This window comes from Zootoca vivipara, chromosome 6 (assembly GCF_965207765.1).
Source record: "Zootoca vivipara chromosome 6, rZooViv2.hap1.1, whole genome shotgun sequence".
NCBI lineage: Eukaryota > Metazoa > Chordata > Lepidosauria > Squamata > Lacertidae > Zootoca > Zootoca vivipara.
The window spans coordinates 37,457,679-37,483,022 of record NC_142589.1 but is presented as its reverse complement, the minus strand read 5'-3'; the positions used below and the strand labels follow the sequence as shown (position 1 = coordinate 37,483,022).

The following is a 25,344-nucleotide window of genomic DNA, read 5'->3' as shown; positions in this document are numbered from 1 at the left end:
CTCCTGTTGCTCGGTCCCAGCTCCTGCCAACCTAGCAGTTCGAAAGCACGTCAAAGTGCAAGTAAATAGGTACCGCTACAGCGGGAAGGTAAACGGCGTTTCCGTGCGCTGCTCTGGTTCGGCAGAAGCGGCATTGTCATGCTGGCCACATGACCTGGAAGCTGTACGCCGGCTCCCTCGGCCAATAACGCGAGATGAGCGCCGCAACCCCAGAGTCGGTCACGACTGGACCTAATGGTCAGGGGTCCCTTTACCGTTTAAAGCAATATCTTTAAGTAGATTTTTTTTTCGTCGTGGAAGCAAATTTGAATCACATGGGGCTCTTTTCAAGTTGGGTCTTCAGTAAAGAAAACTCTAGCTATATTCTCCGAAAGAACACGGTGATGATATTGCCCACATTGCAGTGTTACAAAAGAGAGTGCAAGTTTTAAAGTTCTCCAGAACTCTTCAGTAGGCTACAGTACAGTACAGTGAAAATGTAGACAGTGACACCTTGTGGGTTGACCATAGCAGTGCACAAACTTCAGGATTTACACTGCGATTGTTGGTTAATTTACCTCAGAGTAAAAATTATTCATCCCATCTGAAGTTTTCACTCCAACCTCATCCTCTGGAGTTTGGTTCCTCTGTGAACTGAACTGAAAGTTGCCTTGGAAAAACTTTGCAGTTCATGGGAAGTTGGGAACATTCCCCATTTTGGCTGAAGCTGCTAGGAATTGTAGTCAAAAACATCTGGAAGGCACCAGACTGGGTGAGGATGAGGTAAGTCACTATGACTAGCAAAGTCTGTAATTCATTGGTGGCACTACCGCCAAAATAATAACAACACTGGGATGAAAGGGGTAAAATGTGCTTTTTAGAAGGGTGGCTTTATCCCATATGTTAAATTTATGAAAAAGAAATAACAATATATTTCACATAACACTCACATCCTATATATATTTTCTCTGAAGCAAGTCCTGGTCCTCATTTTCAAGTGAGTGTGCTTAAGAGTGTTAATTTCCAGTACCTTTTTCTTCGAGGAAAGTGGGTGAAACTACTTGTTCATGGCATGGTTGGCCCCTCACTCCCCCTCTGCCATTGCCTCTGTGCATCATAATTACATGGTGGATAAGGGACTGTGTCTCAACTTGGCTCTTAAAAGTTTTCTGGAACATGATTGCTTATTTAAGAAATATATATATTCATTATATACTTATTCATATGATTAGCACTGTGCAAGCACATCCAAGTGTCCAAGACCACTCCCATTTTTATTTAATCACAGGAAAGAATGCAGGAAAGTTGCCTTATAGGAAGACAGACTTGTTGATTCATCTAGCTCAGCAATGTCAGCCCTACCTGGAGATGCTGGGGATTGAAACTAAGACCTTCTGCATACAAAGCAGGTGTTAATTCACTGAGCCACAGATATTCAGCAGCCTTTTGATTTGGGGTGTTTCACATTGAATTTGTGACATGCCACATTCATCTGCATATTCAACTTTCTTTCCTTTGTGGGGGTGGTTTGAATAAATTATATAATTTGATATCACAGGATTTATTTAACCAGTAACGGTTAAATATAATCCAGTTTCCAACTTGTTACAAAATGCAGACACCACTCAGCCAGTTTCCTTGTCCACTTTTGCTTACTACGGTATCTAGCAACTGGGCATCATGCTCTAATAAAGACACTAGAGGGAGCTCAAAGACTGCAGACACCACAAGGTGCTTACTTCTTGAGGTCTTTTATATGGCAGTGCCTCTTCCAAATCATTACACTTGAGGAACAGCCACACTATGCATTTAAAGCAGAACTATACAACTTCATTAGTCATGGCTTCCCCCAAATAATCCTGGTAGCTGTCATCTGTTAGAAGACCCCTGCTCCCCTCACAGAGCTTTGATTCCCAGAGTGGTATAAGTCAATTCTTCTTCACAGGGAACTTTGGAAATTGTAGCTCCATGAGGGTCTAGGGATCTCCTAACAGCTCTATGCAGCCTTAACAAACTACAGTTCCCACCCCCTCTCCATCTCTCCCTCTCCAGTGCTAGTGAGTACTCTGAGGGATGGCAACTCAAGTAGGAAGGAAGGAGCTGACACAGGTTTCCCTTCTGTGTCTCCAGCTACCCTGAGCATCCTTCTACTGAACCACTTTTCTTTCTCCCTCCTCTCCCTAATTGAATGGTTCTTAAAGGGTGTGGTAACACATGTGTTACTGATTGTAAGAGCACTTCAGGTGTATGCTATATGTATAACAACTGTTTGTTTGACTGGTCATGCAAGAAGCAATCCACTGCAAGTTTACGCTCTTGTGAAGCTGAACTTAATGCTTTGACATATTCACTCATGGATGTTGAATGGCTGCTGCAATTATGTGAGGACATGAGAGTGCAAATTTCTTGTCCAATATAGGTCTACCAGGACAACAAATCATGCATAACTTCGCTTCATTCTAAGGGGTGTAAGCAAAGAACCAAGTACTTGCAGATCAAGCTATGTCATGCAAGGGATTGTATCCAGAGAAGACTCATAAAAGTGTCCTACATGCCAGGGAAATAAATTCCTGCTGATTTGTTGTCTAAAGTTGTTAACAGAGAACAACTGGATGTATATGTACAACTGGATGTATATGTACATATCGCCCCATGCATCTCATGCCCCTGATTGGAGGCCATTGTGTCCGGTGCTGTGTTTGAACTGTGCTACCTCATTTCTAGCCTCATGAGAGTCACTGCTCAACATTGCTGTCACTAAGAGATGAGCATGTGTGTGTGACTCATAACCCCAGCTTCCATGGAGCTGGTACACAAACCAAATCAACCCTCACCAAGTACAAGCTGGCAGACAGTTCCTTTACCCACTTTTGACGCAGCGCGACGGGAATTGGTGATCTGCCACATGATGCATCACAGATTGGATAGGTCAGGGGTCCCCAGACTTACGGAGCGGCGGGCCGGTGCCCGCCGCGCCGACCGCGCGGTGGGCCGGACTGCAGGGGAGTGCGCGCGCAGCGGGCCGGAGGGCGGGGGAGTGCTCGCCCGTGCGCATGCGCACACGCACACGGGCAGAAAAAAAATCGGCGAAAATCGCTTGTGCGCATGCGTATGGGCCTCCCCCGACCCGGAAGTGCACCAGAAATGACCTCTTCCGGGTCGGGAGAGGCCCGTACGCATGCGCACAAAGGATTTTCGGCGATTTTTTGCCGATTTTTCAGATCGCCGCTGCGCCGCGCGCCGTGAGAGCGGGCGGCGGCAGCGGGCGGCGGGGGTCGTCGCGGGCCGGATTGGAAGGCCGATTGGGCCGCATCCGGCCCGGGGGCCGTAGTTTGGGGACCCCTGGGATAGGTCAACCGTGGTCTAAGGCCCTGCTCATACCCCTGTGGGAGAGAGTTCCAAAGGTGCTACCGTAAGGACTTCCTTTTCTCAGTCCTGAATCTGTGCTGGCTGAGACTGGTGGGAGTTGTTGTTCAAAACATCTGACAGGGTTGGCAAAGGCTGCCTCAAGGTACTAGCATGGCCATTCTGCTCTGTTCACGAGAGGAGCAGAATGGCACCTGTCTCTCCATGGAAAAGTTCAGGGCACGGTGATTTGCTCTCAATTCCACCTAGCTCAGATCTCCCTGGACCCGTCTGGTGGGCTTGTTTTGCCACCTGCCAAGCATCCAAAGTGTCCAGAGACCTCTGGATGTGTCCACGGTCAGTTCCATGAAGGCCTGCCAGCAGGTTATAGATAGACAGCGGAGGGCCGGCCAGCAGGGTATAGATAGAAACACCGCCTCTATTTTTGCCCTTCTTGGTGCAGGTGCCAGAGGAACTGGCCTGCCCCGAGTCAGGATTATTTATAGGGGCTGGTATTTAGGGGGACAGTGCTGCTTTTCCATTTTGCCGTGGGAGAAAGAAAACTGAGATGGGAGAGAGGCGTGGTTGTCGTGGTCCTATAACCAATGCCTCCTCTCTTGTATCCAGCATCGGATCACACTAGGTCACTTGACGGCAGCTTGTAAAACACTCTGGATTGTAAAACTAAACTGAAAAACAAGGTCATTTCGTTCCAGACCTCTCCTGACTGCGCCATGATCCCGTCATTCCTGAATGAATGTCAGGGGACGGAGGGTTCACGGAGCCCTAGTGATGTGGTTACAAAAACCACAAAAAACAGGTTCACATGAGCATGTGCAGAGTTCCTTTACACAACTCATTTAGGAATAGGAGTGGGAAGGAGGCTGGGGAGGAGGTTGTCTCCCAAGTGGGCTTGGGTTCTTGCATGTCTTATTGTAGAATGGAATCCCATAATCCCATAGGGGGTGACCGTTGCTGCAAAGTACCTCAGAAATATTTGCAAAATCATCCACTTTAATACTGGGGGAAGATTGGTTTCCATCTTCTGGCCCACCCCTCTTAAGTGGAAGACCATGCCTCCTTTGGGTGCAAGCTCCACAGACACACGGGATAACAATGGCCTGACTACAGATAATTCATCTGGCGGTTCCCTCATTGCGAGAAGTGAGGTTACAGGGAACCAGACAGAGGGCCTTCTCGGTAGTGGCACCCGCCCTGTGGAACGCCCTCCCAGCAGATGTCAAGGCAATAAGCAACTATTTTACTTTTAGAAGACAACTGAAGGCAGCCCTGTTTAGGGAAGTTTTTAATGTTTGATGCTGTACTGTTTTTAATATTCGGTTGGAAGCCGCCCAGAGTGGCTGGGGAAACCCAGCCAGATGGGTGGGGTATAAATAATAAATTATTATTATTATTATTATTATTATTATTATTATTAACAAATCATTTTGAACAGTGCTATGTTCTACAAAACAGCAGTGATTTATATTGGTAAACCTAAATTAATTCTCTTAAGTGGTCGTGAGGAAGGACATGTGGCTGGTTGGTGTGTGACTTCCATCGCTCTTGCTGTTCCACTCCATCCTTACTGTTCCACTCCATCCTCATCCTTTGCAAGGTTCTGGGGTACCTCTGGGTCTCAGCCTGGGACTTTACTCAAAATGGCAAGGAAATGACAGAAGAACTTTCCGACAGTCAAGAGCGGTTTGGCAGTGGAACAGACTCCCACGAGAAGTGGTGGCCTCCCCTTCTGTGGAAGCTTTTAAGGAGTGGTTGGATGGCCATCTGCCATGGATGCTCTAGCTGAGATTCCTGCATTGCAGGGGGTTGGACTAGCTTACCCTTCCAGCTCTATGATTCTATGACAGTTGTGCCATGGGTTCATCACCTAGGTGCGTTTAGGATGCCCTGTGAGGATAACATTTTGAGAGGCAGTGCAATGTAATGGTTAGAATGTTAGACTACAACCTAGGGTACAAATCCCCACCCAGTCCTGAAGCTCCCTGGGTGTGACCTTGGGCCAGTCTCCATCTCTCAGCCTAACCTCACAGGGTTGTTGTGAAGATGAAAAGGGGAGGAAAAGAACCATGTATACCACTGTGAGCTCCTTGGAGGGAAAGGTGGGATATAAGTAAAATGAGCAATAACACAGAAAAATAGCTGCCATTTCTTTGCTTTGTATTGACTGTGTGTGTTTATGGGGTGACTAAAGCAGTTTCCCTCTTGACCCGGGGAGGCCCCAGCCCTGTCGGAAAAGCTTGTGGACAAAAGAGCAGGCAAGAGCATCAGGTACACTTTCCAGCTCAACCCAGCCTGGGACGAGTGGAAAAACTCATCCATTCATTCCAGATCAATGCTCCCTCCTTTGGCCCAGCTCAGCGGATTGGTGGCTGGCCGTCTGCCTGGACCCCCCACCAGCCCGGCAGTCCTGCACTATATTTATCAGCACTTTCCATCTGCCACATGAAGAAGAGAGGAAACATTTGAGCTTATTTTAGACCCCACAACATTCTTTCCTGCTCTGGCCCTCGGGCGGACAGGTGGAACGACCGTATTTAGCCACTTGGGGGCTGAAAATAGAAGGGCCCGTTTACAACGCAGTTTCCTTTAGGCAGCTCCGCACCCTATTTACGTACTCCGGCGAAGGAGAATGTTGCCCTCACCCCGTTGCCCAAATTATAAATATTAACGTGGCTGACATCATTGCTCCAGCGAGCCTCTCCTTCCTCTTAACAGCCTGTTCTTGGGAGAGAGAAAGAGATGCTCAAATAGAAATGGAAAGGCGCAGACGACTGGGAAGACCTCCTGAGCAATGGATGTGAGGATGCATGAAAGAATGAACTTTGCCTGGGAACACAGAAAGCTGCCTTATACAGACTCAGGCCACTGACCCAACTAGCTCAGTATTGTCTACACCAGGCATCCCCAAACTGCGGCCCTCCAGATGTTTTGGCCTACAACTCCCATGATCCCTAGCTAACAGGACCAGTGGTCAGGGATGATGGGGATTGTAGTCCAAAACATCTGGAGGGCCGAAGTCTGGGGATGCCTGGTCTACACTGAAAGGCAGCTGCTCTCCAAGGCTTCAGAAAGCTGGATGATGTGTGGATGGTCCAGTATAAGCCATTGACCAGTGCATCAATCACATTTTGCAAAAAAACAACAACACCAGTCTGGAGGGGCCCAGAGTTGAGTCTTTCAACAATGTGGATACGAAAGCCAGAGAAGGCTTGGGCATTTATTAGTCTCATGAAAATAGGTGTGTACCAAATCATATCCCCTTTCTCATTTGTGAAATAGTGGAAGGTGTTAAAAGAGCATTCATGATTACAGATAGCAGTACAATAATAAGGGACACATTAAATGAAAAATGGGGTCACGGAAATCATTTGGAATAGTTTTATTGGGATTTCTTGGGGAGGTGGGGCTCTCTCCAAACCCAAAGGACCAACAAAAATGTACAGAAAACAGAGAAACAGCAGCAGAGAATTAAAAATAACAACTTTTAGCAATGCCAAGTCACTGTTCTGTAGCTCCCCTCCTCCACAACCCCATCTCAAAGTTTCAAGGAAGGTGAATCTCTATGAACCTAACCCAGAATTCTTTGCTCTGCCTCCTTGAGAGTAGGGGATATTCTCTTTTTACCGCAGATAGAGTGGCAGTTAGGAAGGGTGGTACAGGCCTTGCTTTTTGGTAATGTGCACATGGACACAAGAGGCAAAGGGACACCCTTGCTACTGTTTCTCCTGCTTCATCACCCCTTTAACAGCAGGCAGAACATAATAAGAGTCCGCTGGATCAGGCCAGTGGCCCATCTAGGTCAGCATCCTGTCCTCACAGTGGCCAACCAGATGCCTGTGGGAAGCAGGACCTGAGCGCAAGAGAGCACTTCCCTTCCTGTGGTTTCCAGCAACTGGTACATTATTCAGAAGCAACACTGCCTCTAGCTGTGGAGTTTAAACAGGAGGTTAAAGTGCATTAAGGAGTTATTAAGCTGAAGGGTAAGCAGTAAGAGAATGGGGTATGCAGAGATATAAGGAATGAGGTGTAGCCAATCACGTTTTACTCAGAGCTGACCCACTGAAAGAAACAAATCTAGGATAGTTATGCCCATTAATTTAAATGAGTCTACTCAGAGCATGATCAATACTGGATACAACCCAGTAGCTTGGGAAACAACAACCAATGAATTTCTTCATGGGAACAGATTTAATGGGTGGTGTTGAGCTCTTGTATCCATCCTAGCAAGTATATACTGGATCTGCCAAGCCCAGGCGGATTATTCTTTACAAAAGCTTCAGTGTTCGTGGAAACTGAAAGCTGGGCAGAGGAAGGAAGAGGAGCTGTAAATTGTGGCCTCCATACTCCCAGGAAACACTGATTGGTATGACATCCCTGGAAACAGACCTTGATCAGATGAGCAGGAGTCACAGCAGATCTCCCACCACAGGTGCTTGAGAAGACCATCGCTATTTGGCCATTGCAGCTGGGGAGGCCCAGTCTGGCATCATTCCCTGCTCTCTTTTGGAAATGTGGGAGACCAGAAGGCAAGTTTCTGGAAACGGGAAGGTCCCACATCCATGATCACAAAGCAACTGCTGTGGGGAGCTGGAAGAATGCAGGACACCCCGATAACAGTCATCCAAGAATGGGAAGCTTAAAATCGCTTTCCTGCAAATGACCCAAAGGTGGACTCAGGCAGAGGATCCCTTATCCTGGGTTTCCTCTGGACTCCATCCCAGAGAGCAATGCAGAAATGAAGAGGCCTCCTCGACTACCTAGTGACCAAGCAGGCTAGCAGCTAAGGGGATGCATGCCACCAGCATGCAAATGGCACCATTTGGATGGATCAATGACAGCACAATAGGAGGAGGAGACACATTTGCAGAAGGACTCCAGGGGATTCAACGCCACCCTAATATGTAGGCCCCTTTGCTGTTTTTTCAAAATACACAAGAGTAATGGGGCCATATACCATTCTGTTTCCTAAACTGAGATGCACCTAGATCTTGCTGCAACCAAAAGGTCAAGCCACACACTCTTTGGAGCGGTAGGTACCACCCAGTTGCAGAATCTGAATCAGAAGAAGAAGAAAACACACCCAACTTCTGCTGCAGGACGCAACTCCAGGCTCTGCTGCTGCAGATCTTCAGTCGTCCGGGACTCTCCTCCTAACCTCCACAAGTGGTCTCAGGTTACGTTTTCCAGGTAGCCAGCCAAGCTCAACATGGCTCTCAGGTTGCAGCAGGGCAGCAGGCCGTCTCCTCATGCCTCAGGAGCAGGGACATCCGGGAGAAGGTCTTCAGGCAGGTGTGGCACTGGTACTTCTTGATGTCGGAATGGGTCTGCAGGTGGGCGCGGAGGTTGGAGCGGTCGGCAAAGGCTCGGCTGCAGTGCGAACAGGCGTAGGGCTTTTCACCTGGAAAGGGAGGCCAGAAAGAAAGACGGATGAGCAGGCAATGCCAGGGCTGTTGTAGGACCTTGAACCTGGTTTGGTAGCCAGTGAAGATGCTGTAGCAACAGAGTCTCGTGTTGTCATATAGATGTCCCACCTGGCCAGCACATTCTGCACTAGAGCTGGAGCTTCCAAACCAGGCCCAAGGGCAGCCCCACATACAGTACATTGCAGTAATCCAGCCTCAAGGTTACCAATGCATGAGCTGCAGGCTATCCCTGTCCAGGAACTGCAGCAGCTGGTGAACCAGATAGAGCCTCCTAGCTACAGAGGACACGTTAACCTCAAGTGATAAAGATGTATCCAGGAGTACCCTCAAACTATCCACTTGCTCCATCATAAGGAGTGCAACTCCATCCAGAACAGGTAACCTGCCTATCTCCTGAACGTGGGAACTACCCACCCCATCTTCCCAGGATTCAAGCAGTTTATTGGCCCTCATTCATTCCACCGCTATGTTCAGAAACTAATTCAGAACTTTCACGGTCTCTCCTGATTCCAATGTTATGGTGAAGTAGTGCTCACTCCATGAACCTGTGACAGCTTCATATAGATGCTAAACAGCACTGGGGAGAAGACAGTTCCCTGCAAAACTCCATAGCACAAGCGCCAGGGGGCCAAAGAGCGCTACTCTAGGAATATGGCCTGAACATTTATTTATTTCTTACATTTATATGCCATCTTTTCCTCCAAGGATTTCAAGGTGGTGTACATGGTTCTCCCCTCCCCATTCTATCCTCACGTGCTATGAGGTAACTTAGCTGAGAGACAAGAAACTGGCCCAGCCAGCTTCATGGCTGATTTCCCAGGTCCAATGCTCAAATTACACCACACTGTGGCCCTCCCATCACTTTTTTTTTTATTTAGACCATGGGTAGGCAAACTGAGGCCCGGGGGCCGGATCCGGCCCAATCACCTTCTAAATCTGGCCTGCGGACGGTCCTGGAATCAGTGGTTTTTTTACATGAGTAGAATGTGTCCTTTTATTTAAAATGCATCTCTGGGTTATTTGTGGGGCATAGGAATTTGTTCATTTCCCCCCCTCCAAAATATAGTCCGGCCTCCCACAAGGTCTGAGGGACAGTGGACCAGCCCGCTGCTGAAAAAGTTTGCTGACCCCTGATTTAGACCATTTCTATACCACTTTAGTACAGGAAACTAGAGCAGTAAATGCTACAAAAATACACAATAAAACCATATCTATATTATATCTCTCTCCCTCTCCCTCTCCCTCTCCCTCTCCCTCTCCTCTTTCCTTCTGCCACAATCTCCTCAATGAAAACCTCGCAGCCTCCTGGCTCTCACCTGAGATTCCAACCATCCACCCTGGCTCAAACCCATCCACCAAGGGCTCAAACAAAACTCACAGATCACTCCCTTCCAAAATCAGACAACCAAGAGAGTTCCTGGAACCTGCTCACCTCACCCTCATGTCTCACTCTTGGCTTGCGTTTATGGGCTTGATGGAGCTTCCTCGGACTGCCTCTCATTCAGCACTCAATCAGCTGCATGGCTCATATCCAGCCCCAAGGCTTAGCAGCCTTCGTGAGTTTTCCAGGGGTCCCAAGGATGGCAGCTTGGGTATCCTCTTCCACTAACTGTTCTTTCTCAGGCCACTGCACAACTCTCCTGTTCCATCATCCCCAACCAATGGCCATGATGGCTGGGGCTGATGGGAGTTGGAGCCCAACAATATCTGGAAGCCACCGGGCCTCCCATTCCTAATCTAAAACAAAGATGGGCTTGGCACAGTGACTTTCTCTCACAATGGGCATCCCTGCACTGCAAACTTTATTTTATTATAATTTTTTGTTTGAAAACACATTGCTAAACTGCTTACTTTTTTTTAAAAAAAACCCAAACAGCTTACAAAAACCCAGACATAAAAACAGTATCATAAAAAACAAATTAAGCAGAAATCTAGTAATAGCAGGGGTCCAGTCTCACAGGGCCAGGAAAAGTCTTTACATATTTATTTTTACAATTATATTCCACCTTCCTCCAGAGAGCTCAAGTTGGCATACATAGTTCTCCTTTTCCTCCTCATTTTATCCTCAAAAGAACCACCCTGTGAACCACCCTCTCAGCTTAGGCTGAGAGAAAGTGAGCTTCATAGCTGAGTGGGGATTTGAACCCTGGTCTCCCAGGTCTTAACCACTACGCCACACTGGCTCACAGCTGTTCAGTCGTAGCTTGTGCCGTGAACAACTTCAGGGGCAATGCCCTACACTGGAGTTATTCATGCAAGTCTGACGCAGTATTTACATAAAAAACATCTGACGGGCTCAGCTGGATTGGAATGAGGTTCTCTCCAGCATAACAGTTCTCAGCTGCTCTTGGGTGACCTTTCCCCTTTAAACGCTTCTGCCCAGTGAATCATAAAAAGTGCCCTGCTGGATCAGAGCAAAGGACCCTCCAGCCTAACAGTCTGCTTCCCAGAAGTAGCCACCCAGGTGGTGGAGGGACAAAGGAAGCCCTGGTAGCAACAGCTTGCAGTTGTGGTTTGTTCCCCCAACAACTGGTATTCAGAGGTACACTGCTTCTGGATGGGGAGGTTCGATTTAACAGGATTTTTTTAAAAACAGTGAGGCAAAGGCTCTTGTATGTGTTTCTTTGTACAGTATAGCAAATTCCACTTGCACACTGAGAAAATAGGTGGACAATGCTATATATATGTAAAAAACATCCTGAGTTATCCATCCCAATTAAGTCAGAGCTTAATTAAGGTTGAGGTTCACTCCACCTTAGGCCCAGAACCCATTTACAAACCCAGAGCTGAGCGCTGGTTCAGGTGACTTAACAAGACGAGTGCCTCTCTGAACATGTGCAGAGTGCATTTCAGGAGAAGGCTGGTGGAATGGTTAGAATCTCAGACCAGGACAGGGGAGACCTAGTGAAGCTCATTGGGTGAGCTTGGGTCACTGACCAACTCACTCTTGCCTTCCGTATAGGGTTACTGGGAGGATAAAATGGGGGAAAGGGTGGCCTATATACAGTGCCAACCAACTTGGATCCTACAACTGGCAGGTGAGGCTGCCCGGTTGGCGTTGACCCATGACAGGGTCTTTTCAGTGATGGTTCCCCAGTTGTAGAATGCCCTCCCTAGTAAAGTACGGCTGTCTCCATCATTAGTAACTTTCAGAAAGAATTTGAAAACATACAAAGGCATTTGCAGGCTGAAAAATAGTATTCCTTGCAACCTTGTGATCGTTGGATGGAATAATGTCTTTAACTGCAATTGCTTTTGGAAAACGATTTAACTGAAACTGTTTTTAATTTTAATTGTTTTCAGAATGTTTTAACTGTTTTAGAATCTTTCTGCTTTGTTTTTAAATAGTGTATCTGTGTGCTGCTCTAGGCTTCTTGGGGAGGAATTACATTCAATAAATAATAAATATCAAATAAAAGAAATAAATAGAACCTCCTTGTAGCAACAGCAGAGGCAACATTTATCATAGCAGAGTGTGAGCGCCCAACAGTTCCCCCCAGCCACACCAAAATGCAAGTGTTCTCCAAACCTCCCCCCACTTTGCTTTCCCTTCTTTTCCATGCATATTTGCCCCCTTCCTCAAGGTCGCCCCCTACCTGTGTGTGTCCGGATATGCCCCTGCAGCAACCAAGGCCGGGAGAAGGCTTTACCACAGATCTTGCACATGCAAGGCAGCGTGTGGGTGCGGATGTGCATCTTGAGGGCACCCAGGCTGGCGTACTCCTTGTCGCAGTGCTTGCAGTTGAAATACTTCCTTGCCATGGTTGCCTGCAGCTTGCAGCGCTGCTGCCTATGTCGGGCCAGGCCTGAGAAGGTGCTGTAGGCCTTGCGGCAGTCCGGGCACTCAAACGTCTCCAGGGGGCCGGCAGCTATGCCTTGTGGCCCCTGCAGTTTGTCTCTATTTCCCTCTGCTGGGCTGCCCAGGTTGGGAGTCCTCCTTTGGAACAGGCTGAATGCCAACGGAAGATTGAGGTTGTTCTGGTTATCACGCAGAGGGGTGGCAGAGCCCCAGCTGCCTCCAGGGCTGCTCCCAGAAACCACTTGAGAGCTCGATGTGGGCTCCCCTTTGGCTTCGCTGCTCTGTGGGAGAGGTGGGGACAGGCAAGCAATGGCAGAACTGTGGTCCCAGAGGCTACCAGCTTCATAGGGGGCTGCCGGACAAGGCGTGCCATCTTGACTGAGGAGGGGGAATGCTGCCCCTCTCCAGGAGTGGCACAATCCACTGGATTCTGGGGAGAGACACACAAAACAAGTAAATAAAAAGCAGCCAGTGTTCCTCAAAAGCCCCTTCACCACTACCAGACAACATGCCTAGCCTGCATATTTTGGGAAATGGTTCATTCCCTGTATCTGAAGCCCAGTTCAGATGCCCACCAGAGAAGGATGTTAGGCTGGCAAACAGACAGGCATGAAATGTTAGGCAGGCTCCATACCTGGAACTTTCCAAACAGGCCTCTTTGGACCTTGGCTTACAGAAACTAATTGTGTTGTTGGATCCGACTTTGCAGCCTGTCCCTTGTGATTGTATCATTCTGTGTTGTTGCTGTTGGATCGCTAGTTTTTAATAATTTGCTATTGTTTTATTGAGATTCTTTTTAAAAATATAATCTACTGTATTTTTGTTCCCGATACAGAACAAAAAAGTAAATACAATACAGTAGTTGGTTTTAACTAAGAGGCATAAGAACATAAGAAGAGCCTGCAGGATCAGGCCAATGGCTCATCTAGTCCAGTATCCTCATCCCACAGTGGCCACCCAGATGCCTCTATGAAACCCACCAGCAGGATCCAAGCACAAGAGCCCTCTCCACTCCTGTGGTTCCCAGTAACTGGTATTCAGAAGCTTTACTGCTTCCAACTGTGGAGGCAGAGCATAGTCATCATGGCTAGTAGCCATTGATAGCCTTTCCTTCCTCCATTAATTTGTCTAATCCTGTTTTAAAGCTGTCTAGGTTGTTGACCATCGCTGCCTCTTGTGAGTTCCATAGTTTAATTAAACTCCTTTCCAGTATTATAAACCGTTGCATAGAAATCTCTCCTCAAGGCTGCCTCACTCAAAACATTTTGCATTATGCACTCATAACACTGCAATATGCACATGCAGTGTACACACAGTTCCAGCAAAACACGCGTCATACGGGCGCAGACGTCGCAGAAACACAATTTGCCCGCAGTGCCATGTATCAAGCACTGGAATCAGCACACCAGACACTAAGGTAACCTGGAAGCATTATTTTTAACAAATAAAACATATAATAGAATGCATTCAGAGAGATGCTGCCTCTTGCAACCACGTGGCCATAGTGGTTAACTTAAGAATAAGTTTTATTTTGCAAAGTGAGCTTCTAAGAAGTGTGTAAGGGGGTTGGAGAGCCACATTTGAGCCTTGCGTTGAAGTGCCAAGATGCTCACAAAAGTATTACGGTATTGAGCTCACCCTTATGAATACTGTAGAGCAAATACTATCCTGTCCTAAAGAGGCAACACTTGGCATTTTTAAAATATCTGCATGCCACCTGCTAATCTTGGCATTCTTTATCTGTGTACAAAAGGGTTCAGTGCAAGGGTAGAGGGACCCTGGCTACCTAACCTAGAAAAGTTGCTGTTTGAGTGAAATCTACCCTCCAGGCCACTTTTTACACATCACACTTTACCACAAGGAGGACACTGGGTACACCCCATGACAACACAACAGGGTTTTCACACCAATGCTGTGACATGGTGGCCCCAGCCTTTCCATGCATCTTATTTACCGTATGCACAATACAGCACATTCAGTTGCCAATAGGTGCCACTAGCTGTGTGGAAACTTTTGACACCACACAGTCAACTACACCACACACCCAGGGAAGCTATTTTGATGTGACAAAGGTACAGGATAAATGACTACGAAACTCACCAAGTAGACATTCTCATACAAGCATGTACTGAAGTGTGTCTGGCAGGGAGAAGGGAAACCTCCTTTTGCCCTGGCATCCACTCTACAGATTTCTGGGGCTGGGCAAATATTAGGCACTCCCCACCTTTTAAAAATAATCTTAGCAGTTTAACAGTATTTTACAGCAGAAACGCTTTTTAGTGTCCTAGAGTTAACATATTCTCTCCACTGTTGGCTTTAATTTCGTAGATTTAGATTCCTCTTGCTGAACCTAAATGTTGCATTTATTCAGGCTTTCTTGTTGAGTGAGGTCTGGCTGTTGATGTTTGGCGACTATGTTTCATTTGTATTATTTTAAAAACTCTGTATTTTTCCTCCAAGCTGCCTATGGGCATTTTGCATTCGACAAGGAATAACGGCAATTGCATACATAGAAATGTGAGATAGAACGGAGAAATAATCTCTGCTAGATTAACTTTATTTTTTAAAAAAACTAATATATTAATTATACTTGAGAACTCAGATGGTGTGTGTGGGGGGGTAACCCCCCTTTTAAAACCGCACGCGGACCCCCTTCCCCATAGCTGCCAAGTTCTCCCTTTTTTTAAAGGGAAATTCCCTTATGCTGAATAGGCTTCCTCGCGAGAAAAGGGAAAACTTGGCAGCTATGCCCAAGAAAAGAGCCGGGTATAAACGAAAGCCACAGTCCGAAACACACTTACTAGAGAGTCAATGCCATTGAGCGCCAAGGGACTTACTTCCGGGCAGACACGCATAGGCTTGTGCTGCAAATTAGTTTTCTATTTCCAAGCTCTCTTTAAGCAGCAAAAAGGACTTTAAAATATCACGCAATGCTAGGCAGGCATAATTGGGACAAAGCCCCTGCGGAGCTGCCTTCTGAGTAAACAAGCGCAAGAGCGCGCCTCTCGGAGTTTGAAGCGCAAAAGGAAGCTGGTTGGAGGTAAAAATGTGGAGAGGGAAGGGAGACAGCCTGCTCTATAGACCGGGGCAGGGGGTCGGGTCAGAGAAAAGCGCTCGAGGAGAGCTGCGAGAAGGGAAAGCTGGAAGGACCCGTCGTGGTCAGCGCGCTCAGCTTTCCAAAGCGCGCCGCGCGCCCTGGGCGCAAACCACCTCGGACCTCGCCCTTCCTTACCTTGGCGGCGCGTCTCCAACTGGCCGTAGTTGGGGACGCGGGTGCTGGAGGGCTTCTTGACCAAGAAGGAGCGCGGCATGGCGAGCGGAGAGTCCCGGCGAAGCGAGTCGACCGGGCAGGTGCAATAAACCCGCGGGCTCATTAGCATGGGCTTCCCGCCGAGCCAACCGCCGGCCGAGGGGCAGTCCTTGGCCGCCTCCGCCGGGGCCGCCCTCCCCGCGGCAGGTGCAAAGCCCAAGGGGCGGCCACGACCACGACGCCGGGGAAGCCCCGCGGCGGGCTCGCTCGGGCCAGAGGAGGGGATCACCTTGAATCCTCCCGCTAGCCTCCAAGGTTAAGGTGTCCAAACTCCGGCTAGGCGAGGTCAGCTTCTCCCGCCACCCCTCGCTTAAAGGAAAGGCATGTCGCGTCGGCGACTTTGTCCATACACACGGTGTGGTGCGGCAGGGCTTTATCTCTCCACGTCTGAAGTACCTAGAGCCCTGCTCCAGCTTTCACAAGCCTAGTCGACAACCAGGAGCCCACAAACAGGGCAGGAGGGCAAGAAGAGCCTCTCCAAATCACCCCCAGCAATGGTTATTCACAGGCACAAGAATATAGGCCAGCTGGATCAGAGCATTGGCTTATCTAGCTCAGTATTGTCTACACCGACTGGCAGCGGCTTCCCAGGTTGTCAGGCAAGGAATATTTTCTAGCCCACCTGGAGATTCTGTGGAGGGGATTGAACCTGGGACCATCTGCCAGCAAAGCAGATACTCTAACCATTGAACCACAGCCCTTCACAAATCAGGCAAGAGGGTCTTTGTTTCCCAAAGCTGCTGCGCTTTGTCTGTGCACTTATCCCACCTGAGTAAGTAGATTTATTTGGGGGAGGGGGGCAGGTTTTGTGTTGATTCGGAAATCTGCAAAGTCTATTTGAATGCTGACAAAAGAGTCAGCAGGATAAAAGAAGTGTGCATATGGCATAAGAAGCAAGCAAGAAGACCTCTCTCAAAACACTTCCAGGGCCCTTTTGAAAGTGTGGGCATGCTAGCCGGGGGTGATGAGAGTTGTCCTCCAAACAGGGGAGGGCACCAGGTTCTGGAAGGCTGGTCTTACATCTAGCTATGCAGGCATAGATGCACCTGCCAGCTGAGGACAACATTAATGCAGCGAACAAAAGTGGCTACCGTACTCTTCCGTAATGAAACTGGTGTGTTTTTAAGATGCCACAATGTTCCTTTTGAATTTTGCTGCAACAGACTATGACAGAGTCTCACCCTTCTGGGCACATCTCTTCTGAGGACAGGGAATGAACCAGTTGCAGTTTGGAGATGCCTGCCTTTCCCCACTCACACTTCATGCCTGTTAACTCCAAACGGCCGCATCCCATCTCCCTACAGCAGCAGTGGGAAGCAAATGTGGCCCTACAGAGCTTTCCATCTAGCCTTCTGAGGTCATGCCCCTCACTGGCCCAGGTTCACATCCTGCTCAAGTGTTTTTGCCTGGCTGGAATGTGCCCTTGAACTCAGATCATGCCCCTTGCTTGTCAGGATGGACAGAAATGTGTGTAGATATTGTACACTGCACATGCTCAGACGCTACACATAATCTTTTGGGGGCTGCATGCTGGCTCAGGCTAAGCCCTGAACACACTTAATTTTTCAGGGATGGGGATCAATTTTCCTCTCCTCCCCCCTTGGGCTTTAGCTTGTAAAATACAGACCCAATCTTGGCTGAGTCAGATTGAGGCCTTCTTTCCACCCTGGACCTGCTTATCCTCTGTCACCACCTCCCCACCCCACCTCCTGCCCCATTGCTTCACTGGGAGATCTCTGGGGCTTAGGGGATATTTGCTAACCCCTTTGAAGCATGGCAGTGGGGTGGGGGCAAGATAAGCATTATCGGGAAGAGCTCAGCCCCATAAACTTACTCACCTGGCCATTGTGTCTCAGAATTCCTCCTGCTGCAGTTTGCTTGAAGGAGGATCAGTTGAGAAAACAGACAATTATGTGATCTTGCTCCTCCTTGACTGCCTTCTGCTACTGGTTTACCCAGGCAGGCTGGGGCAGGGGGAAAGAGCTTTGTTTTTCGTTTCAAATATATGCCAAAGGCCAGTGGCTAATTTTTAGGAGCAGAGGAAATGGGCCCATATCAAAACAGACCATCAGGACAATTTACCCCAGCCTTTGGTGGGATTTAGTTGGCCTGCTCCTGATCCTTGGGTTATGAATGGCTGCTGTATTCTGATTTCCTCTTTATGAGAATTTTTTATAGAAATGTCAAGTTTGTTTTGGATGTAGGTTTCATAATGTTTAACTGTGTTGCATTGATGCCTTAAGATGATCTTTGTGAACCAGCCTGGGATCTGTTTTAATGAAGGGCAGTTTGCAAGTTCCATAAGTGAATTAATATAATGTTCACTGAACGGCAGCAGTAGCTCTCCAGGGTTTCATAGAATTGTAGCGCTGGAAGGACCACAAGGGTCATCTAGTCCAACCCCCTGCAATGCAGAAAACCTTTACGCAACATGGGGCTCAAACCCACAACCCTGAGATTCAGAGTCTCATGCTCTACCAACTCAGACAGAGAAGAGTCTTTCCCAGCCCTATCTGGGAATGCAGGGGATTGAACCTGGGACCTTCTGCATGCAAAGCACATGCTCTAATCTACTGGACTATGGCCCCTCCAAACACCTTTTTAAAAGGTGCAGGTGTTTAAGTCTGGAAGCAGTGCTGAGATTATGGAGGGGCCAGAGGGGGCCAGTCTCCATTGCCTTTTTGTGATGTCTGCTTTAGCTTTTGTTTGGGGAAAAGCTACAGAGCGACATGATTTTCTAGATCCATTTTAGTTAGGGTTTAGGGCCGGTTTTGGCACAGAAGCTGCTTTGGTTGCCTTGTATGATGACATCTGTCAGGAGAGAGAGATAGGGGAAATATGCCCCTGTTAATTCTCGTTGGCCTCTCAGAGGCTTCAGATACCATCAACTAATATATCCTTCTGGATTGGCTTGTTTTTGTTTTAGTCTGTATTTTGTGTTCTCATTTTGTAAGTAAGAAAGAAAGAAAGATATTGCTAAAACTGGAAGGAGTCAGGAAGTAGAGTATGGGGTTTCATTGAAGATACCTGCCTTCCCTTCCCCTCCCCAACTGAAGCTATGCCCAGTTGCCTACCCCCTGCTACAGGGATGCTTGAGAGCAGATGGGAAATGGCGAGGGTGAAGACACCCTGCTTCAGAGTCCTTTGCCAAAGGAAGCCTTCCTTCTTCTCCAGTCCTGTTGCCTTTACAGTCTGTTTCACAAGTCTGATGTGGGGAAGGGCCATAGCTCAGTGATAGAGCAGCTGCTATGCATGCAGAAGGCCCTAGGTTCAATCCCAGCATCTGCAGGTAGGGCGGAAAAGACTCCCTGTCTGAAAATTTGGGGAGCTGCTGCCAGCCAGTGCAGGCAATACTGACTGTGGGTTTGACTTCACCTGAGGCAGCTTCCTCTGTTCCTGTGAAGGCAGCAATTGTCATATGTAGCAAACGGAATGAGCAATTGGTGCCATCTGCCTACGGCCAGGAGTTTCTGTCAAGAAGCTTTGAATACCACTCTAGCAATGTGTTAAGCAGGTTCTAGCGAAGTTTCCTCTTCATTTAGCAAAGGCCACTTGCTGCCTTTTAACATTGTCCTCCTAGGTTCCTTTTAGCACTCAGCTACGGAGCCCCAGGCTGCCTGCACTGACCCCTCTGACATCAGAGCAATGGAGCGATGGCAGGCAGAGGAAGCATGACACCTCTTCTTGCCCAGGTCCCCGACCACATCATAAAAGCCCACTAGCCACTTCCTGCCAGACGACGCGTGCAGCCTACACGACCTGTAAAGGTGCTAGTGCCACATTCGAACATTTGGTTCTTAAAGGCGTCATGGCATTTTCTCACTTTGATGACACTGTTACATTTCTAGAATTTTGCTCCATGAAGAGGCGGTATAAAGACAGAAGAATCTGCCTCGCAGGCACCTGCCAAAAGGTCTCATCTATGTCTAGCCCAAAGTGAAATGACTAAAGTTTTTGCCAGCAAATTCAATTCAGAGCAGACTCAATCAAGAGTGGTGTGATCTTTCTCCCATCAGAAAAGGATTGTCCCAATTTCAGCGTTAATGGAATCATTTCCTGCTCTACAGATTCATCGCCAACGTCTACTGTTAAAAAAGGTCTGTTTTTTTCCTTGTGTTCAGTTGTGCTCTGCAGGGAAATGTGAGAGTTCCATATTCCTACCTCTGGCATTTCCCCCCCTTGGCCCTTCAGCTTCCATTGGCTGCAACTCATTTCCTCTGAATCGGTGTGTGTGTGTGTGTGTGTGTGTGTGTGTATTGTGCAGGACCCCAACACAAGCGCACTCTCCATTCCTGTGGTTTCCAGCGATGGGTATTCAGAAGCATTACTGCCTCCGACCAACCATGGCGGCAGAGCCATTGACAGCCTTATCCTCCATGAATTTGCCTAATCCTCTTTTTAAAGCCATTCAGGTTGGTGGCCATCACTGCATCCTGTGGCAGTGACTTCCATAGTTTATGTGTGGTGTGAAGAAGTACTTTTTTTAAAATCTGTCCTAATCTTCTCACATTTAGTTTCATTGGATGCCCATGAGTTCTACTGTTGTGAGACCATGAGAAGAACTTTCTCTATCCACTTTCTCCATGCCATGCCATGCATTTTAAACGCTTTGATCATGGCACTACAAGTCCCATGCCCTGACCATTGGCCATGCTGGCTGGGACAGATGGGAGTTGTTGTCCAACAACATCTGGAGGTCCACAGATGTTTCCCCATCCCTGCTTTATGATACCACCATACCTCCTTTAAGGAGTCCAAAGACTCATTTCTTGTGTTGATTCTATTATGCAGTCACCACTCCTTAACTGACCAAACAGCAAAGCCTTCCCCATTCTCCCTCCTCCATCCAGACCCAGTGACCAGCAGGAAATGACTGCTTGTACCAAAGTCACTCAGAACAAATATTGGCTCAGACGCAAGAGATGGGGAAAAGCTGTTCTCAGAAGGGTCATCTCCTGGGTGTCAAACAGCAAGCCTGAGAAGCAGATCTAAGGGGTGGGGGGATGAAGAAAGGGTGTATGGGGAAGAGCAAAGGCCACACTCTCTGACCTGAGTTGACAGTAATGAGGAGTGCGCTCTGTACATGCTTGGAGGTGCTGCCATGTTAATGTAGGAACAACAACAAAAAGCTGCTTTATACAAGATCTGTCCTATTTATACATCTGCCTAGTCTCCAGTGGTTCCTCAGGGTCTCAAGCAGCTCCTTCCATCCCAGCATCACCTGTTAGTGGATCCTTTGATCTCAGAGATGAGGAACCTGTGGCACTTTGAGTCTTGCTGGATTACAACTCCCATTATCCCTGACTATTAGCCATGCCAGCAGCAGGAGCTCCTGGGAATTTGGAGCCCAACAAGATCTGGGGTGTGTGTGTATGTACAGATGTTCCTAATCTGTTTGGAAATAGCAAAGTGAGGCAATGCACTTCTTCGATGGCATGATTGTCCCTTCCTAAACGTCCCAGCACGGAGCACTGAAAAGGGGCTCTTTAGGAATAGGGACAAGAGCCATACGGAAATTTCTTTGCCTTCTATTTCAACCCTCAGTAGCTACCGGTACCTCAGCTTGCTGAACTCTGCCCAGAAGTAGTCAGGGTGCTGCTGGACTGTGTTATACTTACTGGGGTGGGAAAAGAGATGAGAAGTTTGCTTGAGGCAAAGTTGTCCATAATCCTCCAAGCAGAGCCTCTGGTGCCAGTCAGTGTAGACAACGGATTGCCAATGGACTTCTTCATTGGAGATGCTGGGGATGGAACTAGGGGCTTCCTGCATGCAAAGCAGCTGATGCTCCCTCCCATGAGATACAGGCCCTCCTCTGTGCTTGTGACACTGAACAAGGGCAGGTTGGAGGACACTCCCCCATGTTCCCCTTCCATTCTGATATACAAACAGTGCATTGCCCAGATTTAGGGGGTTTGTGATATGGCTGAAGGGGCTGAAGCTTTGCTCTAGTAATTGCAATTTTATTTTTAGAGGGAGCACATTGGGCAGAAGAAATTCTCTCTTCTGACTGCAGCCTGATGGATCCACATTGCAGAGCAAATCCCATTGAGATGAGTGAGGAAGCAAGGAATGCAGACAACAACAGTCCAACAGCCATGTATTGGCTGCCGTATTTGTTCCTTGGATTGCAGCAAGCATCAGGTGACTTTGAGGCTGTTGCTCCTCAGCTTAGAGCTTTCGCAGGGTGGGAAGAGAAGGAATTCCTACCTTGTACTTTCGTTGCCCTGGCGGGGGGGGGGGGGAAACAGAGGCAGCGAGGAAACAAATATCACTTGCATACCAATGAAGAATATGCTCAGGGACTTGAATTTATGCAACACACCAGCTACATGGTAGAGCCGAGAGTACAGATCCAGTTCCCTCTTAGTTTTATGTCTCATTGTGTAGAGCACTTTCTCAGTTCAGTGCTGCCACCCTCTTCCGGCTCTCTCAAGCTTTCCAGGCAGGCCCTTAAGCCCAGTCAATATGGGACACAGTGGCAAGATCACAGTGCTCAGCAATAGAATGGACCAGTCTGAAACTCTGCAGAGTTCCAGCTGTCAACCCAGTGATGGGGAGCCTGCAGCCTACCTGGTGCTCTTTAGATTATTTTAGACTTCTAAATCATCAGCCCCAGGCAGCATGACCAATCCCTGCGGCTGATGTGGACTGGGAGTTCAACATCTGAAATGGCACATCCTTGGTATGGCAAATACTGAACTTTCCACACACCCACCCCAGCTGGTTTGGACTACAACCCCTATCAGCCCCAAGCAGCACAGCCAATGGGCACTGTTGTCCAAACCAAATAGAGGGTATCAGGCTGCGGAAGGTTGTTGAATGTTAAATAAGCATTTACAGTGTGTTTCCAAAGGACTTCATGTAGATCAGGGGTGGGAGACGTTTGTCTCTCCAGATGTTGCTGAATGACAGCTTCCATCAGGCACAGGCAGCATGGTCAATGACTTGGGATGATAGTTGTTGTTCAGCAACCTGTGGAGGGGCAAAGCTTCCCCACACATTACCTAGCTGTAATCCTTACTCCACCCTTGTAAGGCAGGCCATAAAATATGGGGGAGGCCAAGGCTACCTACAAAGCATTCATGGCAGAAGCAATATTTGAAGTGAGGAATGGCTGGTTTGTAGCTCAGTTGCTTAGGCTGCAATCCTGTACACATGGAAGCCCCAGTGGGTCTTACTTTCAAGTAGGCATAAAATTGCATCGGTCGCTATGTGGCACCAGCTGTCCTGCATTGGCATTAGTCCATATAGCCCTACAGGTGTTCCAAGTTGGCAGTGTTAGGTTTCTTGGTGCATCCTATCAATTTATTCCAGTGGTGGCCAAACTTGGCCCTCCAGCTGTTTTGGGACTACAACTCCCATCATCCGTAGCTAACAGGACCAGTGGTCATTGATGATGGGAATTGTAGTCCCAAAACAGCTGGAGAGCCGAGTTTGACCACCACTGACTTGTTCACTGTTGCAACTTGTGACGGTTGTTTTTTTTTTAAAAAAAGAAATGTTCTGTTGTATCTTGCTTCTCCAAGCAGGCCACTTGAAGGGTTAACCCAGTCTCCCTGGTGACTGGCAGCAACATTCCGCTGGAGGAGTGACTGCCGAGGGTTTAAATATGATGTGCAGGCGTTAAGTGGCGGTTGAGGGTTTTTTGTGTGGGAGCTTGGGTGGCCGTGGAGAAGGTAGACTTAGAGTAGATGAAGTAGTTGATAGGTATTCTGTTATTTGATTACCAAGAACGTTACCTGTGAAATTAAGTTTGTACCAATGATACCAGAAAGCAACCATTAAGATTCAAGCCAATAAATATCCATCTTTAAAGTGTCATACCAGTAATCGTCTATTTCATTTTCCAGCTAAGGTATCCAGGAACCCAGTTGGTGGGGAACTCTTTTAAACTGTCAAAACTGCCTTTTAGAGGAGAAAGGCTAGTTTGTGGCTGAGAGTGCACCAAGAAAAGGGGGGGGGGGCTAAAGGAGGAGACAGGTTCGGAGTTTCTAGTGAAGTGAAACCCTTATCTGAGTACACATAGGAACAGTCTTACTTATAGCCCAGAGTCTATATAGGTACCTGGCCACGTTTAGGCTGGAAGAGGACTCTCTTTTATTTTTGAAAACCCACGAGTGCTAGAGGATTTAAAGAAAGGCTAGAGGGATAAGTGGGAGGTTTGATTTACCTTAGAAATCCCTGTTAGTGCTTTTAATAATTGAGAGGTCAAAGTTATAAGACGGAAAGGACTTTTGTCGCACAACTCACTTGTTGAGTCCCTCCAACCCACTTCGCCATCAGGATTTCTCAACAGAGTGGAGTTTTCCATTGCTTCAATGACCTCTGTGCACATTTAAGAGGCAGGCAAGGAAGTGCAAAGGGGGGGGGGTGAAGTATAATGAAGTCGTTAAGCACTCTGGCCTCATTAAAAGAACTTGACGAAAGAGACAAGGCCTTTGAAGTTGAGACAGCCATGATGATTATGGCCCTTGAAGTAGCCACAGGTTGGGGCTGTGCTGTTGACAGAAGCCAGGCGGGAGATAAGATGCTCCTTGCATCCTGCGTCACCCCTGATAAAAGATGCTGAGCATGGATTCAGCTGTCAGGCAGGCAGGGGGAGAGACTGAAAACATGAGAATGAAGAGGGGCCTGTGATGACAAAACCCAGGCTTGTTAGTCCCACTGGCAGGAGTTAATGAGTCAGTAGGTGGTGTGCTTGGGAAGCAAGGACTCCTGATCTGAGCCAGGCTTATCTCAATTGGCTCAGGCTCAGGAAGTCAAACTGTTTTGGCATTCCAGTACTCTGGGACATTTGCAGCAGAGGAAAAAATCCATAACACCTGCTAGCCTTGCTATGGGACTAACAGCTTGCTAGGCTAAGCAATACTTGGCTCCCTAAACTGCCAACAAAAGCTCCCTTTCCCCCTTCTCTTGAACTGGGAAACCTGCAAACAGGACCTGAGCACAAGAGCACTCTTCCCTCTGCTGTTTCCAGCAACTGTATTTGGAAGCATTACTGCCTGCAATGGTGGAGGCAAAGCATAGCCATCATGGCTAGTAGCCACTGATAACATGACCCTCCCTTAATTTGTTGAGTTCTCCTTTAAAGCCATCTAGGTTGCTGGCCATCACTGCTTCCTATTGGAGCGAGTTCCAAAGTTTAACTCGGTGCTAGATGAAGTACTTTGTTTTACCTGCCCATAATCTTCAGCTTCCTTGGATGCCCATGAGTACCGCTCCCCTTATTGTATGCCAGGCTTCCTCAACCTGGCACCTTCCAGATGTTTTGGATTACTCCCATCAGCCACACTATATTATGGCTGTGCTGGCGGAATGTGAAGTACCAAACATCACCAGGGGCACCAGGTTGGAAAAGGCAAACTGGAAGGGCCCCAATACCCTGATGGACAATTTGTACCCCCCCCCCCCACAGGAGCCTCTCTCTCATGCAGATCTTATTGTCCTTTCCCACAGATTCTTTGCTG

The 25,344-nt window shown here is 47.9% G+C and overlaps 1 protein-coding gene and 1 long non-coding RNA gene across 2 annotated transcripts in view; one reads left to right on the top strand and one right to left on the bottom strand.

Moving 5' to 3' along the window:
* Nucleotides 1-189: 189 nt before the first annotated feature.
* LOC148685309 (uncharacterized) overlaps nt 190-25,344 on the top strand; it is a 30,832-nt gene continuing 5,677 nt past the window's right edge. Inside the window, exon 1 of the long non-coding RNA XR_015950309.1 lies at nt 190-762. This is a non-coding gene — a long non-coding RNA (uncharacterized LOC148685309). The remainder of the gene's footprint in view (nt 763-25,344) is intronic.
* On the bottom strand, nt 6,709-16,086 carry SNAI3 (snail family transcriptional repressor 3). The gene is made up of 3 exons (XM_035121083.3): nt 15,800-16,086; nt 12,365-12,997; nt 6,709-8,743 (listed from the first exon to the last, which is right to left on the bottom strand). Exons 1-3 carry the CDS (start codon nt 15,945-15,947, stop codon nt 8,559-8,561), a joined length of 966 nt encoding a protein of 321 aa, XP_034976974.2. The 5' UTR covers nt 15,948-16,086; the 3' UTR covers nt 6,709-8,558.